This window comes from Sus scrofa, chromosome 6 (assembly GCF_000003025.6).
Source record: "Sus scrofa isolate TJ Tabasco breed Duroc chromosome 6, Sscrofa11.1, whole genome shotgun sequence".
Taxonomy (NCBI): domain Eukaryota; kingdom Metazoa; phylum Chordata; class Mammalia; order Artiodactyla; family Suidae; genus Sus; species Sus scrofa.
Window position 1 is genome coordinate 83,203,278 of NC_010448.4, and position 25,914 is coordinate 83,229,191.

Here is a 25,914-nt window from a genome sequence, read left to right on the forward strand (position 1 = left end):
CCCAGGTTGGGATAAGGCCTTGGCTCAGGCAGCCCTCCTTCCTCCGTGCATGGCACCCCTGCCACCAAGCAGCCCTCTGGTCCACAGCCCTGGCTGTCTGCCTCACCGGTGTCCCTCAGAGCCCGGGCCTGATGGTACACAGATCCTGACATTTCTGATTAAGAAGCCCATTTATTTTTAGGCTGTTTGCATGCCGCCCGTGCTGTATACATATGTATGTATATGCATATTTCTTGGCAACACCTCCCTCTCATTTTCTGGGTAAGAGAGTCTGTTGCTAAAAATGCCTCCCCCTTCCACGAGGGAAAAACGTCAGGGACCTACACGTGGTACTGAGTGTTCCCTCTAGAGAGGGCCTGCTGGTGGCAGAGCTGGGGCCATGCTGCTGCCCCTGCTCACGGAAGAGCTGGCCATGGGCCGTGCTGACCTGGGCCCCAGTCGGGGCCCAGTAACCAGGCCCTGTCCCCAAACCACCTGATGAGGACCCTACGTAGAGCCATCCCCCAGTGAGCGTGACCTGGTGGCAGGCCTGGGAGGCAGAGGCAGCTGTGACCTGTGACCTGCAGGGGTCCTTGGACTCTGGGAGAGGGGCAGTGGCCAGTCCAAGGGCCTCTGCGGCCAAGTCAGCCTCATTCCCTCTCATACCCACACACAGCCTCACACACGTGCTCTCTGCCGCTTCTCACCCAAATCATGAAGCTCAGCTACTCAAGCTCACCTTTGTCACACACACTCCCGCGTCTCTGTGTATGTGCACAGATTCATAGATATGTTTATAAGTGCATGCTCCTGCCACACACAATCCCATTGTCATCATTGCTCACATTTATTGAATATTCACTGTGTCCCAGGCACGATGACATGGATTCTCTCTTCTCACCTCACAACAGCCCATGCACCCCATTTTAACAGTGAAGAAACAGACTCAGAGAGGTGAGGTAACTTACCTAAGGTCACGCAGCAGCAAAGTAAAGTTAGAATTAAAATCCAGGTCTGGGAGTTCCTGTCGTGGCTCAGTGGTAACGAACCCGACTAATATCCCTGAGGACTCCAGTTCAATTCATGGCCTTGATCAGTGGGTTAAGGATCTGGCATTTCCATGAACCGGGTATAGGTCACAGATGCAGCTCGGATCCTGCGTTGCTGTGCTTTGGTGTAGGCCGGCAGCTATAGCTCCAATTGGACCCCTAGCCTGGAAACTTCCATATACCACAGGTGCAGCCCTAAAATTTTTTTTAAATTTTTAATAAAATAAAATCCAGGTCTGTCTGACTCCAGAGTTAATGATTACGCCATACGCCTGTGTGCACACAGAGGCACACGTACACACATGTAAGACGCTTCCACTAGCCTGAGGAAGGGCATTGTGGAGTAGCCCCTCCCACCCGGGGAGAGAACACAGGCTGCAGGCCCACTTTCTGGCTTAAAGGCAGGGAAGCAAACAGAGGGGGAGCTTCCATCAGCCATCTCAGGGCTGATAAGAAGACCTCCTGGTCTCTGGATGCTGCCCAGATCAGATGTATTTAGGGCACAGAATACCTCGGATTTGGATTTGGTTTCAGCTTGGTCAGTGCTATCACTTACTGTGTGACCTTGGAAAAGTGCCTTCCCTCTCTGAGTATCCTAACCTATGAAATAAGAATCTTGGTATCTACCTCCGAGATGGGATGTGAAAGTAAAATAAAATACCACAGCTTCCGGGCACCTATCAGGAACTTTAACAGAGAACCCACCATTTATTTTTTTAATTTTAAATTTTTTTATTTTTTTATTACTCAGATGAATTTCTCACATCTGTGATTGTATAATGATCATTCACAGGATTTCCATCCCAGAACCCATGCACATCCCCCCACCCCCCAAACTGTCTCCTCTGGAGACCATAAGTTTCTCAATGTCTGTGAGTCAGCATCTGTTCTGCAAAGAAGTTCCGTCTATCCTTTTTTCAAATTCCACATGTCAGTGAAAGCATTTGATGTTGGTGTCTCATTATATGGCTGACTTCACTTAGCATGATAATGTCTAGGTCCATCCATGTTGCTAAAAATGCTGGTATTTCATTCTTTTAATGGCTGAGTAATATTCCATTGTATATATATGTACCACATCTTCTTGATCCCCTCCTCTGTCGGTGGACATTTAGGTTGTTTCCATGTCTTGGCTATTGCAAATAGTGCGGTAATTGGAGTACATGTGTCTTTGCGAGTTGTGGTTTTCTCTGGATAGATGCCCAGGAATGGGATTGCTGGATCCAATGGTAGTTCTATGTTTAGTTTTCCGAGGCATCTCCATACTGTTTTCCACAGTGGTTGCACCAATTTACAATCCCACCAACAGTGTACTAGGGTTCCTTTTTCTCCACACCCACTTCAGCACTTATTGTTTGTAGACTTTTGGATGATGGCCATTGTGTCTGGTGTAAGGTGGTACCTCAGAGTGGTTTTGATTTGCATCTCTCTAATAATGAGTGATGTTGAACATCTTTTCATGTGTTTTTTGGCCATCTGTATGTCTTCTTTGGAGAACTGTCTGGAACCCACCATTTAGATGTGCCTAGTTATTTAATGGCAACAATGGCAGTCATTACATGCATACTCTATACCTCATGATGGCCCTATAAAGTGTGGCTACCATCATGTAACAGATGAGGAAACTGAGGTCTAGAGGAATTCACTGACCTGCCTGAGGTCCCCGAGCTGGGAACTGGGGGAGCCAGCGTTTGAAGCCAGGCTGGTGAAAGAAGGCCTGCCCACTGTCTGCCTCTGCCCAGCGCTCCACGACAGGAGGCCCACTTGGGAGGGTGAGCAGGGCAGGGAAGGGACGAGGAAGGAGAGGCCCCTGGGGGGAAAGAAGAACCAAAAACGGCTGAGTGGCTGGGGCCTTTTTTTTTTACCTTGAATTTCTCTTCAGGAGGCATCAATTATTCAGGAAGCCCTCTGTGGGTACCTGCGGCTCCCACTGGGGGGTGAGGGGGGCAGAGAGGGGCAGCTTCCCCTTCCCTCGGGGTGGATATGGGGCCATCTAGGGGAGACCCCCTTAGCGAAGTGCCCTCTGAGGCCAAGGCCAGCAGACCTCAGTTTGAATCCTGCCTCACCACCTTCCAGCTCTGACCTCCAAGGTGACTCACTTCCGTTTCGAAACCTCACTTTCCTCAGGGATTAATGATGCTTTACCTATGGGCTTTAAATGAGGGCATGATGTGAACAGCCTGCCCCAGTACCTGAGTCTAGAAGCTGTTTTATTTACTCCCCAGGAGCTGAGTTTCCCCTCTCTGTGCAGCTGCCCTCCCCCCACCGTCCCCAAGTCAGGGAGATACCAAGGAAGCCAGTATGTTTATTGAGAGCACCTGCTTTTAAAGATCCTAAACAGATTCCATCTGTTTCTGGAAGCTGGGAGACTGATGAGTTTCTTTCCGGAAATTGCATCAGATAAAAGGGCAGCCTCGGGGGCGCCCCAGCCCACCCCAAATAAAGCGGTGCCACTCAGCTGGCAAGCTGTGACCTCCTAGACACGCCTGCCTTCCTAGGTCCGTCCCTGGGAGAAGGGGTTGACAGAGGCCAGTTCCTGGGGAGCCAGAGCCACCAAGCCAAGAAGCAGAGGAGCTTGGCTGAGTCCCCCAGGGACTGAATGCACCTTGGCGCCCCTACAGATAGGGGCTCAGCCCACCTGCTCTGCCCCCATCCCCGTCCCCCACGACCTCCCTACAGAGGGAAGTTGACCCTTGTCTGCATGGTTGCCCTAAACGTCCCACAGGAAAGAGCATCATGATCATATGAGGAAACTGAGGGCAGGGAGAAGAAGCGGCTTGGTCAAGGCCACCCCACTCTGCACTCAGTCAGTCCCCACAAAGCCCTAGGAGCCGAGACTGGAACGAATTATCCTTACCCAGCCTGTCGGATGCAGAAACCAAAGTGCACAGGAGGAGATGGTTTGTCCAAGGCCTTGCTGCTAACAGCCTTGAACCTGTGCCTCCTGGCTGCAGGACCCAGGGAGATTTTAAGTGACAGCTCCTGGAAAGGCAGCATCCTTGCCTTAGTACGTGACGAAAGGAGAGGCTGGTCACATGGTGGCTGGGACACGCTCTGGTGTCAGACCAGCCCTGGGTCCCAGCCGTATCAGTGTGTGATCTTGGGGGTGGTTATATCACCGTCCGTGCCTGTTTTCCTCATCTGGGAAAGGGGCTGGTGGGAGGATTACCCGGGCCCTGCCTCCGCATTCTTCCTCCTTGAGAGCACCCACTGCAAGGAAGCAGTTAGTGGATACCCTTCTCCTGGGGGTCACGGGGTCATGCTGGTGATCCATCTAAAGTTACATTGGTGAGACGTGCATGTTTAGCAGGTGAGGAGACCTTTGCTCTGAGAGCCCCTGCTGCCTTCCTTCCTGACCTCGGGCTTCCCCTGGATCCAGCCGCCCCAGCTGTTTGGTCTTAGCAGAGCCACCCACCCTTCGGGTGTGGGTCCCATGAAGCTCCAGGTGGGGACCGTTGTGTGTCCATGGGCAGCGCTGACCGAGGAGGGAGCACAAGGGCCAGGAGGGGTCCCTGCTCTTCATCTGCCCCCTTCGGACCTCAGCCATTCACACTCCACGCTCAGCAGCAATGATGGGGAGCCGTCGGTTGCCTTTTGCTTGTGGGCAGAAATGGAGGATTCTGGGGGGAGCGGGTCTTTGTGGCCCCTAACAGCATTATCAATATCACCTGTAAACTTAGCATCACATGTGTGCCAGGTCTGGGCCACCAAGGCAGCTCTGCTAAGATCTTACCGAAGTTGCTCAAAGAAACAAAGAATAACGCACATCAGACAGGCCTGGGTTCAGCTGGCCTTTGTCAAGTTATTCACCAGCCTCTGTATCCTCATCAGCTAAATGGGGCTGGTGCCGACCCCAGGGAAGATTAACTGGGATCATATGGTGAAGCTCCTGGTCCAGTGCCTGGCGTATAGTAGGTGCTCCCCCACGAAGCGGAGGAGCCAGCCCTGCTGCCAGGGGGTGACCAGGGGTGCTTCTGTCTTTTCAGCAACCGTGGTTCCAACCAGAGCTGGGGCTGGGCCATGGCAGGGAGCAGCAGCATCCTGGCGGAATTTGGATCCCTGCACTTGGAGTTCCTACACCTCACCGAGCTCTCTGGCAACCAGGTCTTCGCAGAAAAGGCAAGTCTTCTCCCCTGCTTCCTCTTCTCCCCACGGAGAGCAGCAGGGGGTGAGCCTGTGGCAGGGAGAGGGGTCTGGGCCAGTGGAGGTCTTGCTGCTGAAGCCCACCAGCCACAGCCTGTGTAGCACATAGTTGCCTGGCTGGTATGTGGTGCCAGGCGGCAGGGAAGGTGAGTGCAGCGAGGACCCGGCATTTGCAGAGGGCAGGGAAGAGACACAGCTGCCAGCGAGATGGTTTTCCCTGGTATGTGTGAGCTCAGTGGAAACCACACACGTCTGAAATCTGGAGAAAGTGCAACCACGGCAAGCTAGGCACCAGCTTGCATTGGCAGGAATTGGCCACCCGGCACAAAGTCCCCTTTCCAGAGACGTTTAACTTCTTCATGTGAGACCTGCCTGCCTTTCCCTTCCAGATGCCCGTCTAGCTCATGCTGTTCAGCAGGATGGCAAAGCGATTTCACTCCACAGCGGAGGCTCACGTCTGTTCCTTCTCACTGCTGCCGGGCTGGCTGAGCTAACATCCAGGCCTCTGTCCATCCCGACAGCTGCCCATCCTGCCCCCTGTGAAGCCCTCCAGAAGGAGCAGGCCCTCAGTGTCACAGCCCTTGGCAGTCCCTCTGTCTGGAAGTGTCTCTGTAGGTCCAACCCTGAACCCAAAGAAGGGAAGTGTACACACAGCCCCTTCAGATGGCGCTGGTCCCCTCCCGAGTCCCCAGCTTCTAGAGAGATGAAGCCTGCCCTCCCAGAAGGAGGCCCCCACTCCCAAAGCCATCTCCTTCCCGAGTGTTAGTCTCTTTGAATGCCGGGGAGCTGGGAGATCCTAGATTCACGCCTCCACCAGTGGCTCCCAGTCTGGTGTCAGCCAACCAGCCTCAGGTATCACCTCGCACCCCAGTGAAGAAGCAGCTTTCTGACTGTCACTCCAGGCACAGGAATCTGCATTTAAATAAGCACCCATGTGCTTTTTTTATTAAAGTATAGTTGATTTACAATGTTGTGCCAATTTCTGCTGTACAGCAAAGTGATCAGTCATATGTGTGTGTGTGTATATATGTATATATATATATATATATATTCTCTGTCTTATATTATCTTCCATCATGATCTATCCCAAAAGACTGAGTATAGTTCCCTGAGCTATACAGTAGGACCCATGGGCTTTTTGATGCCAGGTGTAGGACCACTGCTTACTCAGAGTGGGAATCCACCCAAAGCCTTCTTGAGAAGCTCCAGAAGCTTTTCAACCCCCTGATCCCTTCCTCTGCCCTTGGTGCCCATGGCCCTCATGTTGTCGGTTCTCCCTTCGGAAGCTTTTTCTTAGATTGAAAGGCCTCTGCCTCCAAGGGACGCCCCCGCCTTTAGAGCTCATGGAAGAAATTCACTCCCACTTCAGATGGGTCTTATTTTCGGGTCCTTTTCCCCACCCCCAGCCTCCCCATTTCCATTGCTCTGGAGCCAGGCCCCTCACGGCCGGCTCCAAGTGGGTGAGACCAGGAGCTCACCCCAGGCCCAGGCTAGCCTGGAGATGCCACTGCCTGAGCACCTACTCTGTGCTGCGCACCATGCAGTAGCTCTGAGTTTCCCACCAGCCCTATGAGGTGTGTCTTCTGTGATCCCCATTTAGCAGAGGAGGAAACTGAGACTCACAGAGTTAAACCCCTTGTCCTGGTCATCCAGCTCATAAGTGATAAAGCCGAGACTCAAACCCAAGACTTTCTGGCTCTGAACCCCCATTCTTTTAAGACCAGATCTGTACAGCAGGCTTCAGGTTTTTTCTCAAGAGTCCAGCCACCTCTCTGGGTTTCTGTCTCTCTCTCCATTTATATCCTCCAGCTACTTTTATCCCCCAGTCATGCCTCCCACAGAGGTGATTACTGGCAGTCAACAAATTGGCCCAAATTCTAGAAGCAGCCGCACCCTCAGGGGGAGCTAATTTAGCCTGCTTCACTGCTCGCCACCAGGACAGTGGAGAACAACTCAGGTACAAGCGCATTCCTGTCCCCATAATGGGCTCCGTTAACATAAATGGATATGAGATCTGTGTGGCGAAGAGAAGGGCCGTCCCCTGGACAGAAAGGTCTGACAGCTAAAAGGGCTGCTTTCTCTGCTCCTGGCCTTGTAGATAAATCTGTGAGCAGACTGCAGCTCAGGCCCCGGGGCCTTTCTGTGCTGTGGAGTCTGTACTGGGAGGATTTCATGTACTGCCAGACAGCAGGTCCTGAATCCTGCTCTTCACCCGTCATAGCCTCGAAGGTGGTGGTTCCAGCCTCCTGGCCCAGCAGGGGTGGGCTTGGCTACACATTGCTGCACAGTCCCTGCCCTGATCCGAGTTGGACCCACGGCTGCTCCGTGTGCCTCACATTTTGGCTCTGCCACTTACAAACCCCGTGACCACGGGCAAGGGACTGAACGTCTCAGATCCGGGTTTCTTGTCTGTGATTATAAGATAATATACTGTATAGGTTGCTATGAGGGTTGCAGATACTGTGTCTAATGAGTCTGGCTCAGGGCAGCTGAGCAATGTTAGCAGCTGTTGTAGTTGTTGTTATTAAAACCCCAAGATGCCTGTTAGGGCACCGGGATGCTGAGGAGCCAGGCCTCCCCTCTGGAACCGTTCCTGTACGGTCAGACAAAGTAGCCTATTACCAGGCCGAACCCTATGAAGTTGCCAGGATTTAACCATTTCTGACCTATTAACAAGGCAGTGCTATTTAGCACTTATGAGTGAGTTGCTATCACTTATACGAACCCCCTCCTTTTTTTGTTGTTCTTTTTGTTTTTGTTTTGTTTGTTTTGTTGTCTCTTTTTTGCCATTTCTTGGGCCACTCCCACGGCATATGGAGGTTCCCAGGCTAGGGGTCGAATCGGAGCTATAGCCGTCAGCCTACACCAGAGCCACAGCAACACAGGATCCGAGCTGCATCTGCGACCTACACCACAGCTCACGGCAACGCTGGATCCTTAACCCACTGAGCAAGGCTAGGGATCGAACCCGCAACTTCATGGTCCCTAGTCGGATTCATCAACCACTGATCCACGATGGGAACTCCACGAACCCCCTCCTAAAAAGACCCATCCCCCAAAGCGGCAGGCAGTGAGGAAGGGGTGAAGTGGGGAGGAACCTGCAGGGCCCCAGGCAGAGGGGTCAGCGCAGGGGTGGGGGGTCAGGCCCCACGTGGCCACGTCCTGCCTCACCCGCACTGAGCACAAGGGCAGGGCTGTCTGACACCGGAACCAGCTGGCGGTTTCACGGCCCTCCCCTTCTGTCTCATCAGAGTGGTTTCCTCTCTGACCCCAAACCCGCCGCCCCGGCGCTCAGTGGGCTGGGAGCCGGCGGCTTCTCGGGAAAAGTGAAGATGTGCCTGGTGTCCGTCTCTCGGCAGGTCAGGAACATCCGAAAGGTCCTTAAGGATCTTGACAAGCCCTTCGGCCTCTACCCCAACTTCCTCAGCCCTGTCAGCGGGAACTGGATGCAACGTGAGTACGGGGCGCTGCTGCCCCTCCTTCATCCACTCCCTGCCCAGCTTCCTGGCCCTGCTGGGTGAGGCATATGGGCTGAGTGCGGAGCAGTGTGTTTATCAGAGCCCCTACCAGCAAGGCATGGGCTCAGGGCTCCTGGGAACCCCTCGCCTGCCAGGCCCCGTGGGGAGCAGTCATTACTGTTACCGGTGCTGTTGTGACATATGTGAAGGCTGCCATCCCCTGCCCCGCCCTGTGCACCCGCCCCCCCGCCCCCGTGCACACTAGCTGTCCCAGCCTCCCATCAAGGCTACAGCCTTGGGTCTCTCACGGTGCCCACCGAAGCCTCCTGCATCATTCCTCAAACTTGCAAGAGTGCCCCAGCTAGAGGTTTCCTCTGAAAGTGGCTCCAAGAAAGGCTATGCATCCTCACCCAGCCCTTTTCATCTGCTTCCCTACTTCCAACTTTAATTTCTAAAAAAACCGCATTTAAACAGATTCCTAACTATATAGCAGTATAAGGATCTTGACAGGTATCTTACACCTGCAAGGATAGGTCCCAAGATTTCCTGCTGTTCTATGCTCGGAGGCTTTGTTTTCAAGCAGACAGTTGTGAGTCACCTGTGGAGCCCCAGCTCCACCCACTGGAACAGCGTGCGGTTTGGAGGACCCTCAGGTGGGAGAGTGTTGGAAAGTCTCTCAGCCCCTGGTATTGCACCCCTGTTGAGAAGCCCAGCTCTGCCTTGCCCTCCTGCCCAAGGCCCTGCTTGTGTGGTCACAGTCAGCGTGAATTGGTGGCAGCAGGTTCCGTGAGCTTGCCCCGAGACTTGCCCAGAGTCCTCGTCTCCACTGCCTCTACCTGCACAAGGATCCCTCTCCTTTTCCCTGCCTCTAACCCCAGTTGTTATGGCATCAGCAAGGGCTCGGGGACAAAGTGGACCTGAATCTCATGACTTCGTGGCTGGGAGAAATTCACTTTATCTCTTCAAACTCAGTTTCCTCTTTTGCCAAATGGGAGAAGAGCTGGAGGGAGAAGAGTTCTGTTCTTTGTGTACCGTCCGGGGTGGGGGCTGTGGGATAATGGTCAGAAGTGGCAGGAAACACATCAGTTCATCTTACAAAGATGACAAGGTCTGTCCCCAAAGGTAAGACGCTCCCATGACTAAAGTATGCTTGGAGGGTCAGCTGGCCTGCCAGCAGGGATACAGTGAGGAAACTGCAGAGGCCTATCCTTCCAGCCCAGAGCCTCTATGACCCACAGGTCCAGGAGGCCCAGAAAATTCGACCCAGGAATTTTCCTTAGTAATGACCTCACTCCCAAGGAAGCTCCTGCAAAAACCGCTTATAGAAAATGCAAAGGATTGTTAAGCAAAACACACTGCCAGATCCAAAAATGCGGGGAGAAAATGAAGGTTTGAATTACAGATTATAGCCACAGGACGAGACAGTTCAATAACTGTTACTGCCTTTAATTGTACGGCCTGACTGGATAAAGAAATAAACTATGCAGCTACGGGCCTCAGCTGCTCCAGGACAATGCAGCAAAACCCATAAAAAGAAGGAGAGGGGCGTGGCTCCCCAGCCTGAACAGCTACCTCAGCAAATTACAGGGGAGCGCCCCCCACGTCACTGAGAAGCGTAATTTTCTTTTCAGGCTGCCCCCAGATTGCAGGGCTGGGCAGAGTCAGTCACATATGGAAAATTGTTTCATGTTAATAAAATATGAATCCAAGGCCTGCTGAATCGCAGAGGGAAGGTTATAAAGAAAGCCCTGCTCATCTGGGTGCCTGCCTTCCTCTTCTCCAGGCTTGGAGCCCGGGGTCATCTCTGGTTTTCTGTGGTTTTCTTCTGGTGAGTGTGTGTTTTTCCAGCAGACAATAACATTTCCAGCTTGCGTAAACTTGAGTTCCCATTCCCTTCTCCCCTTGAACCCTCTGTGCAGCCCATTTGCAACCACAGACATGGTAGCTGAGAAGGCAAAGGGCCATTGGGGATCCCAGCCGCAGACCTCTGCTCTGGCTGCTCCCCATGCCCCCTGGGAGCTGAGCTTCAGGGTCACACGGGAGGCTAAGACCCTTCTGCCACCAGAACTTCACAGCCAGAAGTCTGCCGGCAGCAAGCACCGCTAAGACTGACCCTAGCGGAACCGCTGAGAGCTTGAAGAGCTGCCAGCCCTTTGGCTCGGCTGCCGGAGTGGCTTATCCTCATTGTCTGTTGCCTGAATCCCGCACATCCTCAGTGGGAGGGAAGTGGTGAGTCCACATTGTCCCCTGGGGGTGCCGGAGTGTCAGCTCCAGCTTAGCTGCCTCCCCCATCTTCATGCTGCTTTCCTGCCAGCAGGTTCCCCGAGTGTAGGGGAGCCTCCTCCCGCTGCCAAGTGTGATGGCAGCACTGTTGACATGGTCAGGAAGCTCTCGGGCTCCCGCCCACCAACTCTACTCCCTTTTGCATGTTACGGATCAGGAGACTGAGGCCCAGGGGACACTGGTTTGCCCTGAGCTAATGGTGAATCCATGCCTCTGACTCCCTGGCCTGTGCTTCTCCCCATGCGCCCCTCGGTGCTGGGGAAGACACATGGCTACAAAGCAGTGACACCTCCAGAGATGAGAACTGGGCGCTTCAGCCGAGGCCCCGGGGGACCGTACACGTATCCCCAAGAAGGTGTCAGGTCTCCAACTCCTGCTGACCTGGCTCCCCTCCCCTGCACACACCACTAGGCGAAGCCCTCCACCCGGTCACTCACAGGATCTGCAATCACGTGATGAAGCCAAGGCCCTTCCCAGCACAGCCCAACCCCACCCCACCTTCCTTTTACTCATTCAGGACTTACTGGGCATCTGCTGGGTGCCACACAGGTATTGGGCACAGATGTGAATCACACATGGTCCCTCCCCAAACAGCCCACAGCCTATGGGGAAGGCAGAGGTACTGATGACACAGTCCTGGGAGCAGCGGAGGGCAAGGCTGCCACACAGCCCTGGTGGGGCAGCTGCCACTAAGCACTTCCCACAGGAGGGCGCTGGGCCAGAGGGTGCCTTATTACACTCACTCCTCCTGGTCACCCTGTGGGGACCTCAGTGTAATGGGAACACAGAGGAGAGCCTTTCTGAGCTGAGGGGAAGCGGTGCGGAGGTGTTAACCATGCCAGGTGGGGACAGGTATTCCTGGCAGCGGGGTCGTCACCGGTGGGACAGAGTGGGGGAGGAGGGGGCTAGCAGTGTTTGGGATGATGGAGAAACAGGGACGAGGCAGGCCCAGGGGATGAGTGTGGAGGTGACTGTGCCCCTGGCCAGGTGCCATAAGCCAGGGACCCTCATGGATGCTGAGCCGGTCTGACTCCCAGCGTCCCCCACCCTTGCTCTGCACAGATCTCCTGCCCCAGCCGTTGACACACCATCCACATGCTCTGCTTGCCCAGCTGTGTCCTCCCCTCCGGGAACCAGGGCGAGGGGCATGCTGTGCTGGGTCTGTCTCCTCTCTTCATGTAACCAAGTCCAGCCCACCCTGACCCTCTCCCAGCCCTCCCCAAGCCTCAGGTTTTATCTGGTCTGTTCCCATTTTTGCAAGTGCTTCTGGCTTGTTCAGGTCCTAAACCCTTGCTGAGCCAGGATTTGTTCAAGAAGAGGGCCAGCCGGAAGGGCTGCTTGACTGCGGGGGGCCTCCTGTCGGCCCCCTTTCCTGCTTCCCATCTGTCTTTCCCCTCTGACGTTCTGTCCCTCTCTCTTCACACTTGTCCCTTTTTTCACTCTGTACCTTTGATTTCATTCTCTGGTTGTCTGTGTAGAGCTGCAGAAAGTGAAAGTTCTACTGGTTTGGTGGCTTTGGCTATTTAGACTCATTGTCAGTTTTTCCACCTGCGAAATGGGGTTCATAGTGCTTATGAACCTTACAGTGTTCTTGGCAAGATTGTTACAAATAATACAACAAAGCTCCCGGCCTGCAGGAGACCCTCAATAAAGGGTAGCTGCTGCCCTATTCTCTACACGTTTCCCCTCTCCCTTCTCTTCATCCCCCTCTTTCTCCAGAGGAGCTGACAGTCCTGGTCCCATCCCCTGATCCTGCCTTAACCCACCCCCTTCCCTTCGTCTCTGTTCCTGCTGAACAAGGAACTGCCCTTCGCTCTCCGTTGTATCCATGAAACAACTTGACGTCTCCCTGTTAATCGTTAGAGCCCCCCGAGTGAAGTGTTTCTGTGTCTTGCATCTGTGATGAAGGGCACCTCTGTCGATTCTTGCTGTCCTGGGTCAGCCCCAAGTGGGGTCACCTCCTGGTCCAGCCACACCCGGAGGTCCTGCTCCATCAGGACAGACAGAGGGGGTCTTCAAACCCCGTTTTCCCTCCCCCTTGCGCCTTTGAACTCCATTCATCCCAATTTGCTAAATTTAAACTCTGCTTTTCCAAAACGGCTCTGTGCTCTGGCCAGCTAAATTAAGCCTCTCTTTCCTGCTTTCCGTGGCCTTTTATGAACCTGCCCAGCATTAATTACCATGTTTGTCACCTGGTAATAAAAATTTCTGAACTCCCTGCCACCAGATTATCTTTTTAAAGAAATGCAACTCATTTACAGTGAATAACCAGGGGCCCAGCCATTCTCAGCCTGCTAAAGAGACATGATTTATAGCAGCTGGATGAGCCCCTGCATTTCTGGGCAGGACAATGGTGCTCAGGCTGCCCTGGTTTCCCCTGGTCTCAGGCTGTGCCTTCCCTCGGCCCCTCTTCCCTGGGGGGCTGGGAGGATGCGGATTAAGGGCTCGCTCCCTACGCAGGCTCAGGCTTGGGGACAAGCCGCGCCCAGTCAGTTCCTCCGGTGGCCTCGCAAAGATAACGTCCCTGTCCTTTCTCCCCTGGCAGACCATGTCTCGGTTGGAGGACTCGGGGACAGTTTTTATGAATATTTGATCAAATCCTGGCTGATGTCGGCCAAGACTGATATGGAGGCTAAAGACATGTACTACGAAGCCTTGGAGGTAAGACGGGGTCCTGACTCCTTGCGGGCGGTCGGTCACGTGCCGCCAGCTCCCGCGTGGGTGCCTGAGAGCTGGGGCTTGCTCCCCACCCCACCCCACACTGTCCCCCACTCCACGATGAGCTAGCCAGAGGAACAAGACAGTCCCCTCCACAGCCTGTCGCTTTGCAACCCTGTCTTGCGACTCTTCTCAAACACCTTGAAATTAGGGCCCTGTGAGTGTCAAATCCAAAACCGAGCTCCAGGAGGTAAAGCCATTTGTCCGAGGTCTCACAGGACGTGGAAGACAGTCCGATTCAGAAACCATGGTGTCTGTGTTTCAGTTAATGTGTCCAGGCCCAGAACACAGCCAGACGGTGGGCTGGGAGCCCCCAAGTGAGGCTGCCAAAGCAAGACCCTCAGCCATCCTCCTGCTGCACCTAAGGTGACATAATTAAGCACATCCAAGCTGGGAGGGGCTTCCCTCAGTGGAGCATCCAGTTCTGCTCCTCTTTATGTGGATGGAAACCAAAGCACAGAGAGGGGAAGGCATTTGCTCAAAGCCACACGGTGCAGAACTGGCAGAGCTGGCACTAGAGCCAGGGTGCCTAAGCCGGCCCCCCGGGTGCTCCCCACTGTCCCTCAGCACCGCTGGTCTATCTACAGGGTGTGGGGCAGATGGGGAGGTGAGGCCCTCCAAAGAGGCAGAGACTGTAGGGTGGAGAAGTCGGGCGGCCTGGGCTGTTGGGAAGGGGGTTATGGAATCCCATCAGTCTGTTGATAGATACCTTTAAGCCCAACCAAGGGAAGGGCACTGAGCAGGCTCCGGCCTCAGTTTTCTCATAAAGGACATTGAGCAGTTTGGATCTACTCTGTCACCACGCCTTATGTCCCCTAAACTGGACTCCTTGCTCTACCCCACCCCCACCGCCCTCCCTCTAAGTCACTTCTTCCATAGCAGCCAGAGGAGCTGCCAATGCACGTCCCTCCCCTGGTGGCTCCCTTGGCCCTCGGATTACACCAGACTCCTCACCTTTGCCCACGGTCCCCGATCTGGGCCTGCCAGTCACCCTTCACTCCCCTTTGCTCTTGAGCTCTGGTCCCCAGCCTTCCTCAGACACACTCATTCCCACCTCAGGGCTTTTGTACGTGTTGTCCCCTCTACCTGGAATATCATTTACATGGCCGTGTCCTGCTTATTGGTCAATTCAAATGCCTCTGAATTAGCCTTCCCCAGCTTCTCTCTCTCTTACAGAGCTTAGGCTTATTATCATTAGCGGTCTTCACCTTTATCGGCATCTAAAACGGTCACGTGTACGTATTTGTTTCCTTGCTTATTGTCTACCTTCCTGGGCTGTGTGGAACAGGGATCTTGTCTACTCCTGTACACGTCACTCCCCAAACAGTGCCTGGTACCTAGGATACATACAAATCACTATTTTGTGATTTGTGAAGAAATAAATGGATGGATGGAAGGAAGAAAGGAGGGAAGGGAAGACAAAGGGACAGTTGGGTAGATGGGATGAATGGGTGGATGCGTAGTTGGAAGGATGGCTAAAAGGGAAGGAAGGTTGGATGGGGCGAATTGGTGGGTGGAAGGATGGATAAAAGGAAGGGAGGGAGGAGGAAGGAAGGAAGGAAAGTAGGTTAGCTAGGCAGGTGGATGGATGGATAAAAGGAAGGATGGATGGACAGATGTGTGAGTGGATGGATGGATGGATGGATGGGTGGGTGGATGAGTGAGTGGATGGAGAGATGGATGGGTAGGTGGGGATGGGTGGATGGGTGGCTAGATATGGGTGGATGGGTGGGTGTGAGCAGTTGGTTGGATGGATGAGTGATAACTAACTATACTCTAATCACATGAATCTGGCCAGGAATGATAGTCCCTAAAGGAAGCACCCTTTAAACTGTGGGCTCGGTGATGAATTATTCCCGCCCAGCTCCCCAGTACCAAGACCTCTGTCAGGAAGCAGCTTCTGGGACTCCAGTCCCAGCTCAGTCTGGCTCAGCCCCATCTACCCCCAAAACTTCTGTGGCTGAACTTCAACTGCAGCTTCTATCAGGATTAGCATTCCGGTTTAGTGGGCGGCAGGGTGTGCTGCCTGGAAAGGCCCTTTCTGCCCTTTCTGCCTTCCTTGCAGAGTAAACACAAACTTAACGAGCAGCCTGGTTCCCAGCCCTCAGGGCACCCTGTAGTGGAGGCTTCAAGGGAAGAAATGGCCATGAATTATTTAAGCAAACGGGGAGTTTTATAGAAGCACTTGATTGAACAGGAGAGAACTCAGCTTTGCTCCTGCATTTGATCTCCCCATGAAGAGCCTGCAGTATCTCTGACCCTGGGTAAAGGCTGGGCCTCTGGCGAGTTTGGGACTTTGAAGAATGTTCTGGCGGTTGTCAACCTTGTTGGCATGTTAAAAATCACCTGGGGAGCCGTAAAATTCCCAATGCCCAGGCTGCACCCCAACAAGGTTACATCAGAACCTCCGGGCTGGGGCCCAGTCCACAGCCTTAAAAACTGCCCCGGGGGCACCAGTGTGCAAGTTAGACCATTGACCAGCTAGGGTGGGCGTGGGGAATTCAGACAGGCCGGCTCAGCACACCCGGGGAGCACGGGAGGAGGCACAACAGGAACCAGGAGCTTCTGCCCTGCAGCCTCCTCCAGGCAGGTCTTATTTAGCCCCCTTCCTGCAGGTGATGGAACTGAGGTTCATAAAGGCCCAAGGTCACACAACAACAAGGGGCAGAGTCAGGGCGCAAACTCGGACTCACCAACTCTAGATCCGGGGCTCCTGCCTCCAGTTACCAGCTGCCAAATCACTGAGGAGCCTGGCTTGCTGAAGGCTCCTCTCGGGAGTGTAGAGACGAGGTGCCCTCCAGGAGATGTAGGAAGCGAGGTCAGTGCCTGGCACTTAGTCAGGCTCTGAGTAGCCTCATAACCATCTCAGGAATTATTATTCCCATTTTACAGACGAGGAAAAGGAGTCTTCAGAAAAGTGAAATAACTCGCCTAAAGTCACCCAGCTCTCAAATTGCAGAGCTGGGATTCCAACGCTCTTTGCTATGTCTCTTGCTATGCTTCTGGTCTTTTTACCAGTCAGTTGCCAGCCTGTACTGTCTGTGGTTTTGCTTAGGATTTTAGAAAACCTTGGTTTTTGGAGGTTTTTTTTTAATCTTTGCATTTGTTTGTCTCAGTTATATTCTCAAAGAGAGACTGGCCTATCATTTCCTCTTCACCACAATTACTTAACGTGGGGTTAACCCCGAATAGAAATAACGGATGGGAGACAGCCTGAAAGGTGCAGATTTCCAGCTACAGGGCAAAGCTTCCCGGGATCTCCCTGGAGGTCTGTGTGCTCTCCCAAGTGTGTTGACAACAGGTCACTGAACCAGGCTTCTGTGCTTTCTGCATCTGGGACTAGCCCTGCCACCTCTCTCCACCCCAGCATGCTTAGCCCTGCAGAGCAGCTTCTGAGGACCCAGCTGTGCCCAGAAGCCAGGGCCTGGCCTGACATGGCAGCCCTCCGGACCTCCTCAGTGCTCCTCCCCATGGGAGCAGGTGCCCTGGCCTGTCAGTCACATCATCAGAGCTTCCCCATCTGCTACTCAGCAAGGGTCCACCAGCCTGGGCCTTAGAGCCCAGGAAAAGGAAAAAACAGATCAAGGAGCAAATGTTGTTTGAGCTGCTCCCATATGCCAGGCACTGGCTGGAGGGTGGTAATGGTGGCTTCTGCTGTCACCGGGCACTCAGAGTCGTGGGAGAGAGATGGACACTCCGCAGAAACCTATACAAATAGGTATGTGCACATGGGAACAGCACCACGGAGAAAGAAAACAGGGCAGCAGAGTTACAGAGTCACGGTAGCTTAGATTGGGGTGTTCTGGCCAAGGAAGCGACATCCTGGAGGGACCCAAAGGCAGAGCTGGAAGGAGCCCAGTTGGAGATGGAGTTTTTGGGAAAAGCAGGGGTGGCGGCAAAGCCCCGAGGCAGGAAGAAAATGGCCTTCGTGGAGGTCACCAGCGAGAGACCTTCTCGGACCTCACTGCAAAGGAGGACCCTCTCCCCAAACCTTTGTCCATCTCCTCCCCTTCATTTGTTTCATTCAAGATGCTGATCACAAATCATGATTCTCATAAGTATGTGATTTTGTTGGGAAGTCCGCGCCCACGGGTGAGCTCCCTGAGGCCGGGTCCAGGCCCCTCTTCAGGGCCGTATCCCTTGCACGGAGTGCAGCACTGGCACCAACAGGCACTCAGCTCAAAATATTCACTGGGGAGGGGCCGCATGAGTGAAAAGGACCAGCGTGGCGGGGGCAGGACGGGAGGAGGAGGGTGGGCTGGAGAGGAATGGCTGTGCCAGCCTTTCCTGCGGCTCAGTGCCAAGAAACAGGCCAAGCTCTGCAGACACATGCCATTTCATCCTCACGGCCCTAGGAGGGGCTCATGTTCTTCTCCCTCTTTTATACATGAGGAAATTGAGGCACAGAGAGAACATAAAACCTGCCCAATGTCACACAGCTTGGAACCGGTGGAGATGGGGTTGGAACTGGAGTCTGCGCCCAGGGACCATGTCCGTGGTTAAATCCCAGGGTATAGATGAGGGAGTCTGGAAGGCCATGCTGGACTTTTGTCTGCCGCCCCTAGGAGACCAGGGGAGGACGGTAGACAGGCACAAGATGCAGTCTGGTTCGCTGGCCACAGAGTGTAGGGGCACCCCTCACCCCTCCTTGGAGAACAGATCGGAGGGCAAGAGTGGAGGCAGAGGTCCGGCCAGGGCCCCTGAGGCTCCGTCCTGGACCAGGACCCACCAGCCCATTGAGTCCAGCCTTATAGCTGTGTGGGTGGCAGCCACTATCGCCTCAGTCTCTAGGAGACCCAGGGAGTAACGACAGGGAGTAGAGGGGATGCACTGGTGGCCTGACACCTACACCCCACATCCCAGGAGTCCAGCCCATCAGCATTAGTCTTATGGGAGCAGGGAAGGGCTCTCAAGGCCCCTGGCCACCAAAAGGATCAGCTGTTGGTCAGTGGAAGGAGCCATGCTTGGCTAGCCGGGGGTCCCTGTCTTGATCCTGGTGTGGTGGGTGACCTGGGACCAGTCACTCGACCCCTGTGTCTGTAGGGAGTCCTATAGCCCATGTGCCTGGTTTGCTGTGGGTGTCAAAAGTGGAAGCATGTGATACCGGCCTGCACAGGGCAGCTCTTATTTTCTGCTGGTCCTTTATGAGAATCTGATCAAATATACAGACCCTTTGCCCATGAAAATGCCCTAAAGTGTCACATACAATTTTAGGGGCACTGCTCAACCTCATCCACAGGCCAGGTGGGCTTCAGGTTAAGATTCCCTAACAGTGGATATAATACAGAATGATAATTTTGATTTAAAGATAATTTTTTTCCTAAAAGCTTTTTGAATGTGGAGGATTTTAAAGTCTGTGTACAGAACTCACCCTGGGGAGCTGCCTTGTGTCCAAGCCCCCAGTGGGCACCAGGCCTCAGCTGGGTGAGCGGCAGAGCCTCCCTCCAACCCCCTCAGGGACTGCCCCCAGCGGAGGTCGGCGGGCCTCCTGTGCCTGGATTGGAGGGCTCGACAGAGCTGCATCGCTGCTGTCTCCATAGCGCTCACTTTGCGTCCTTCCCTTCCCTTCTCTGTTCCCTCCCACGCCCTTCCTCCCCGCCCGCCCGACTCCCACCTTGCTCCCAGGCAATAGAGACCCACTTGCTGAATGTCTCTCCCGGGGGGCTGACCTACATTGCTGAGTGGCGAGGGGGGATTCTGGACCACAAGATGGGGCACCTGGCCTGTTTCTCGGGGGGCATGATCGCCCTCGGCGCTGACGATGCCAAGGAAGAAAAGAGGGCCCACTACCGAGAGCTCGCGGCCCAGATCACCAAGACGTGCCACGAATCGTACGCCCGCTCAGGTAACCCTGCAAGGGGAAGGGGCAGCAGGAGAGACTGAGGCTAGACACCAGGAAGAACTAGAAAGACCAGCAAAGCAGCAGTGAGTGAAGGGACCACGTGGTCTTAGGGAAGCCTCACCTTGGAGGTTACACAGTATTTCAATGAGCGGTGTGACTCCAGGCACAGAACCTGTGCCTTCAATTAAAGGAAACAGGGTGACGTGTTAGCACCTCGTGTGTGTGCTGACTGTGGTTCGGCGTTCAACACATGACTGACCCTCACGACACAGATGAGGAAACTGAGGCTCAGAGATGACCTGGCCGAGCATCCATGAGAGGGGCACAGAGCCTAGCAAATTCCTTCTCCCTGAGCCCCTACCCCCAAACTTGTGCCTTCCCCCCACCGGAACCCCCCCCCATTTAGGGGGGTCTCACCACCTCCTGACACCACCCTGTAATCATCCTCTGACCCAAGATCCCCAGAGAGCTTGAGAGCTTCTGGATCATCCCCAGCAGCGCTCACAGCAAAACTGTCAAATGCTCAACTCAGAAGCCACATTAGAGAACGGGATCCCCACTCCTCATTTACACATGGAGAAATTGAATCATCCCAGAGCGGAAGTGGCTTAGCCAAAGCCACACTGCAAGTGAGTAGCTAAGCCCAGGCTAGAACCCAGGTCTGCTGATGCCCAGCCCCACCCTGTGTGCTGCCTCTCTCAACAGTGCCCCTAAAAAAAGCCCCAGCCCCCTTGACCCCAGAAGGGGCCCACTGCTCTGAGTTATAATCCCAGCCTTGGTTGGAAGAGAGGACCCAAGATTTGCAGTATAAATTCCTGGCTCGAGTGTCACTCTGCCACTCACCAGCTGGTGGCCTCCGTTTTCTCATCTGTTAAATGGGAACAATAACACAGGTCTCCCAGGCGAAGCAGAGGCCCCCACAGGAAGCACCTGGCCAGCCGCCGACCTCCAGCAGCGAGGAGGGCATGGGTTAGCAGTCCACCGAACATGTGTCTGTGAGCGCACGGTGGAATCCAGTGCTTCTGGAGCGGTTTGCGAGAAGCCAGCGATTCGCAATGGGTCCTTAAAACTGGTCTTCAGTTCCATTCAAAGAGCTACCTCTGCCGGCACCATAAACAGATGGGAAATCTCGGGAATAATAAAAAGCTTGCTATTTGTCGGGGACAATCAGCCCAGACCATTAAAGACAGTCCGCTTAATAGAGCATGTTGTTCCAGCCGGCCCAGCTCAGCCCCGATGGCTGCAGTAGCAGCTCGACTGTTTTCTGCCGGCTGCTGCGCCACTGGGAGGGTGGGAGGGGCCCGGATGTTCAGGCCTTAAAGGGAGGATGGGCTGACCTACACACCCTAAATTTTGAACCTAGAGAGTCACACCCCGCAGAGAAAGAGAGACAGCCCAGGGGAGGGGCATCAGGCAGATCCAGGGTCACATCCCAGCTCAGCCACAACTTGCTGTGTTACCTTGGACAAAACTACATAGCCTCTCTGATCCTCAGTTTCCACATACATGAGAGGGGGATAATAACATCTGCCTTACCAAACCAGTATTTAAGTTTTGAAAAAAAAAATGTATGTGAAACACCCAGCACAGCCCTTGAGATCATAAATGGTGGCTGCAGTGGTGGTTATCGTGGAGGTCATCCAGAAAAGAGGAAATTGTCCCCAAACAATGACAACAACAAAATCCAGACCTTCTGTATTCAGCTCCTTCTGCCTGAATCTGTCTTCTGGGCAAATCTTCCCTCATCTCCCCTCCCACAGTCTGCTCAAGAGGGCTGGTCCAGGGAAGTGTCAAAAGCACCTCTCAGAGAAGGTGGAGAAGCATCGCCACATAGCAAATGAAAGGGTCTGATAAGTCCTGCAGACAGGAGACTTTCCCTTTGTTTGACCCACTGTTCCCCCCACGGTGTTTAAATCTGCTAAGCTCTGGTTAACATCTTGCAGAGCTAATGTCTCAAAATACACACTTGGGGAATTCTACCCAAACATTCATCTCCCCAGACTGCTGGGGAGTTCATTTGGGTCCTCAGAGTCTAAAACTGCAGAAGTTTCGAGGCCTAAGGGTCTTGCTTTGGCCAGTCTAGGCCAAGAGCAGAGCTGTGCATCCGCCAGGCAGCTTATTGGGCAAAGCAGGCAGGCCCACCCTGTGCCCGCCCATCGCCACCCAGCCCGGCCAGGGCTTCCAGACCACTTCCATCCCTCCTGGGGCAGCGGGATCCTAAGGAGCAGGAGGTGGGAGGTCTGACCCAGGCCCCCTTGTTGGTCCTTCCCACAGATACCAAACTGGGGCCTGAGGCCTTCTGGTTTAACTCCGGCCTAGAGGCCATGGCCACGCAGATGAGCGAGAGCTACTACATCCTGCGGCCGGAGGTGGTGGAGAGCTACATGTACCTGTGGCGACAGACCCACAACCCCATCTATAGGGAGTGGGGCTGGGATGTGGTCATGGTGAGTGGCGGCGGTGGCGGGGCGGGGGTGGCGCGGGGGCTGAACTGGTGGCAAGTGCCCCTGAGAATTCACAGTCAGGCTCCAAAACCAAGAGGAAAGTCGAGCCAGGCTGGCATCCGGCTAAAGTTTGAATGTAAAGGGTCAAAGTTTAGGGGTTCCCGTTGTGGCTCAACAATAATGGACTTCACTAGTATCCATGAGGATAACGACTCGATCCCTGGCCTCGCTCAGTGGGTTAAGGCTCTGCTGCTGCCTTGAGCTACAGTGTAGGTCACAAACGTGGCTCCAATCTGGTGTTGCTGTGGCTGTGGCGTAGGCCGGCGGCTACATCTCCCATTTGACCCCTAGCCTGGGAACCTCCGTTTGCCACAGGTGCGGCCCTAAAAAGAAAAAGAAAGAAAAGGGTGGGTGGGGGGGGTTCAAAGTTGAATTGCAAAGCCAAGAGTCCCCAGCAAGCAAAGGCAGGTCAGGGACTTGTGAAGAGTGTTCCAAGCGACCGGTGGCCTTGGGGGCCTGGGCCAGTGTCAGCTTAGAGTGGCAAACGTGGGGCAGCAACTAGAGGCGGCCCAGCACACATGTGGTCACTGCTTTCCAACCTCAAAGCCTGAGCAGAAGACTTTAGATTTCTCCTCTCAGACAGGAAGGAGCTGCCAGCTCGCCTCTGTCCTCATCCCAAAGCCAGCCCAGCCCCAGGGGGCCCCTACCCTTCTCTGGGCTCTGCCACCCCCTCCCCTGAGGTAGGTGTCAAAGGCAGGTGTGAGGACTCCAGAAGGTTCTTTGTTGGATGCTCAGCTTTCTCTGTTGTTCTCTACTGGCCCATGGCTCTCAGAGACACAGACTTCCTGGGGAGAGCCAGACATCCAGAGCACTGTACTCAGCGGGGCACAGGGCCTACTCGGGCTCAGTGACATACGTCATTGGCCAGAATCCCCCTGCTTCCCTGAAGACCCTGGTTCTTGACCTTTGAAGGCCAAGTTTTTTATACTCCTGAGCCCCAACTGAGGACCATCAGGGGGTAAAAATTGCATTTCTTTTTTTTTTTTTTTTTTCTTTTTGGCGAGCTCGTGGCATAGGAAAGTTCCTGAGCCAGGGATCAAATCCGCCCCACAACAGCAGCTGGAGCTGCTGCAGTGACAATGCCAGATCCTTAACCCTCTGTGGCACAACTCCAAAACTCCATTTCTATACAAAAGGCCGACAGAGCCTCTGGCCCAGGGACTACATCTCTATGGAGAACCCCCAGGGTTGCTACATCCCACCCCCACATCCCAGCCCAAGAACAGCACCAGCACCTTCCCTGACCTCCATCCTCCATGGGGAGTGCATCGGTCAGGTCAGTCTAGTTCCCCAAAGGCCGCGAAGCTTCCTCCGAGTTCATAGCAGGTGAAGCGCTCAGGCGGGGGCAGGGACTAAGTTCTTGGCTTGGGTCCAGGGAGCATGGTCACTGCTGAGCCCTGCGACAATAATCCGGCCTCTGCTCCCACCAGTGCCACCAGGGTCCTCAGCAGAGGGGCTGGGGGCCTGCCCTGGAGAGCTGGCCAGACACGTGTCTTGGGGTGGGGGCCTCTCCTGTCCCCACACCGACGCTGCCTTCCTTTCCTTCAGGCCTTGGAGAAATACTGCCGGACAGAAGCCGGCTTCTCCGGGATCCAAGACGTGTACAGCACAGTTCCGAGCCACGACAACAAGCAGCAGACTTTCTTTCTAGCGGAGACACTAAAGTGAGTTGGGGTTCAGCCATGTTCTTTCCACAGCACAACCTGGGCTCTTCTTGGGGAAGGGGGAGGGGTGGGCAGCCCCCCTTCACCATCAGTCAGGTTCTGGCCTCCCAGGAGGAGGCCCAAGAGGGTTGGGGGCTGCAGATCCAGAGGGTTATACCACCAGGGTGGGCCCTGGGTCAGGCCAGTTTCCACTCAGAGAGTGAGGCGGGGCTGGATCCACCCCTGAGCCTTGGTGTGAGAAGGGAACTCCTCCAGCCTGTCTCCTCAGGCGCCTTGAGTTCTCTGACGCTGTCCCCTTCTGTAAAATGGCCGGGGTAATAACATGACGGTGGCAGTATCGGCCCCTGCTGCCCACGCCCCACCTCTTCCTTTGATTTCAGGGGGTGGAAGTTGGGCCCTCATTTCCTCACCCTTCCCTGAAGCAGCCCCCTTGTGCCTTAGCTCTTAGGATGGGTTGGGATGGCCTGTTCCTTCCATGAAACCCCCAGGGCTCCCTGGCTCCTTGGCTCCCTGGCTCCCTGGCTCCCTGGCTCCCTGGCTTGGGAGGCTGGAGTTCTGGAGTCACAGCTCCCTGTTCACTTTAGTGCCCGAACATCCACTAGAGCGTGGAACCTCCTGGTACCTAAGGAAGCAGCCTGAGTCCCAGTGCAAAGGAAAGGGACTCGAGGCCACACGGGGTGCTCACAGGGCCAGTGGGGCAAGTGCCAGAATGAAGCTGGGGGCGGAGGTGCAGAGCAAGGGCTGGGGGCCAAGGCCTTAACCCGGGTCTGTTGCCCTGAAGTGAGGTGCTCTGGTCCTCAGCGCCTTCCGGGGACCGGCCCTCCAGGCCGAATCGGGGTCTCCGACCTCCCTGCACCCGTGGGTCCAGGCCCATGTCAGAGACCCCGGAGTCCTTTCCAGTGGGCCCCTGCCCCAGAGCGCTGACGGGCCGTGTCTTGCTCCCTCCCCGCTCCCGGCCGGGGCGCAGGTATCTCTATCTTCTGTTCTCTGAAGATGACGTGCTCTCCCTGGAAGACTGGGTGTTCAACACGGAGGCCCACCCACTCCCCGTGAACCACTCGCACAGCTCAGCCAGGGGCGGGGGCTGACGCGGCCCCGGCTCCCGCGGCTCCTGCTCCCAGGCCGCCTCTTCAGGATTTGGGGCTGTTCTCAAATGGATTGGGGATGGGGGCCCCTGCCTGGACCCGGCAGATGTGTTGGACAAGCCACTTCTTTTCCTCTGTGAGGAGACAGGACTTGGAGACGCGACCGTGTCAGCCCAGGCCCAGACATTCCTCTCCACGGAGAATTTCTCTGAAACCCGCTCACTTGCCATTCCAGGGCCAAAGCACCAGAGGTTTGCCCTGCAACCTCCTGTATTTGATCCACTTCTTTTTGTTTAGGATTTTTTTTTTTCAGTTTTGCTTGATTTTTGCCTTTTCTCGCCCGTTGTGTTTTATCGCAGATTACAAATGCAGCTTTCAACATCATGTGCTTTCAAAAAGGGTGTCATCTCGATAAACTGAACCTTAAAGTGTTTGCACACACACGAATCTTGACCCCATTTTCTATATTTTGAATTCCTTTTGCCCAATATTTACTATACTTCAATTATGTGTAATTTACCTTATAATTTGAAGAGAGGGTTCCCCTTTGATTTGGGCCTAAGTGTTACGAATCACTAGTGCCATTTTCATTATTGTAATGGAAAAATCTGTAAACTTACAATAAAAGAGTTTATTGAATAAGAAATCCGATTGGGTTCATTGCACATCAGTGACTCCTGGGGAAACCACTGCAATGTTGTCATCAGAAAGAATAATCAACTGGCAGCTGATTTAAGGTATAATTTAATAAAGATACCCAATGCTATTACCTTCCCTTAAATTGGTCCTCGTTTATTCAGGAAGGATGAGGCCATTCCTTTAAGTGGGGTTGGGTATTTTATACTTACATTGAGGCTTGGAAGAGGCCCAGAGAGGGGCAGCAATTGGCCTGAGCTCACACAGCTAGTAAAGGCAGAGGAAAGCCCCACTCATGAGGTTTGCACACCCCCCGAGCCCTGTGTTCATCTGCTCATCATTCAACAGATTACTTGTTGAGTGCCTGCAGGGGACCAGACAGGGGGCCCAAAGGCCAGGGCCACAGCTCTGAGCGGGTCAGCCTGAGCTCCACCCTCAGGGAGAGACGGGCGGGAAGTAAAACGACTGCCAGTTACATGAAATGTTCCACAGGAGACAAATGGACACTAGGGTACTAATGCTTGAACCTGCCTTCGGAGGTCAAGGAGAGCCT

General features: G+C 54.3%; 1 protein-coding gene across 1 annotated transcript in view; it reads left to right on the plus strand.

Moving 5' to 3' along the window:
* Positions 1-25,371, plus strand: part of MAN1C1 (mannosidase alpha class 1C member 1) — a 138,707-nt gene extending 113,336 nt beyond the window's left edge. Inside the window, exons 6-12 of the mRNA XM_021095595.1 lie at positions 5,015-5,147; positions 8,531-8,624; positions 13,458-13,573; positions 19,256-19,475; positions 21,747-21,919; positions 23,525-23,640; positions 24,608-25,371. Of these exons, the coding sequence (XP_020951254.1) occupies positions 5,015-5,147; positions 8,531-8,624; positions 13,458-13,573; positions 19,256-19,475; positions 21,747-21,919; positions 23,525-23,640; positions 24,608-24,728 (973 nt within the window). The 3' untranslated portion in view covers positions 24,729-25,371. The remainder of the gene's footprint in view (positions 1-5,014; positions 5,148-8,530; positions 8,625-13,457; positions 13,574-19,255; positions 19,476-21,746; positions 21,920-23,524; positions 23,641-24,607) is intronic.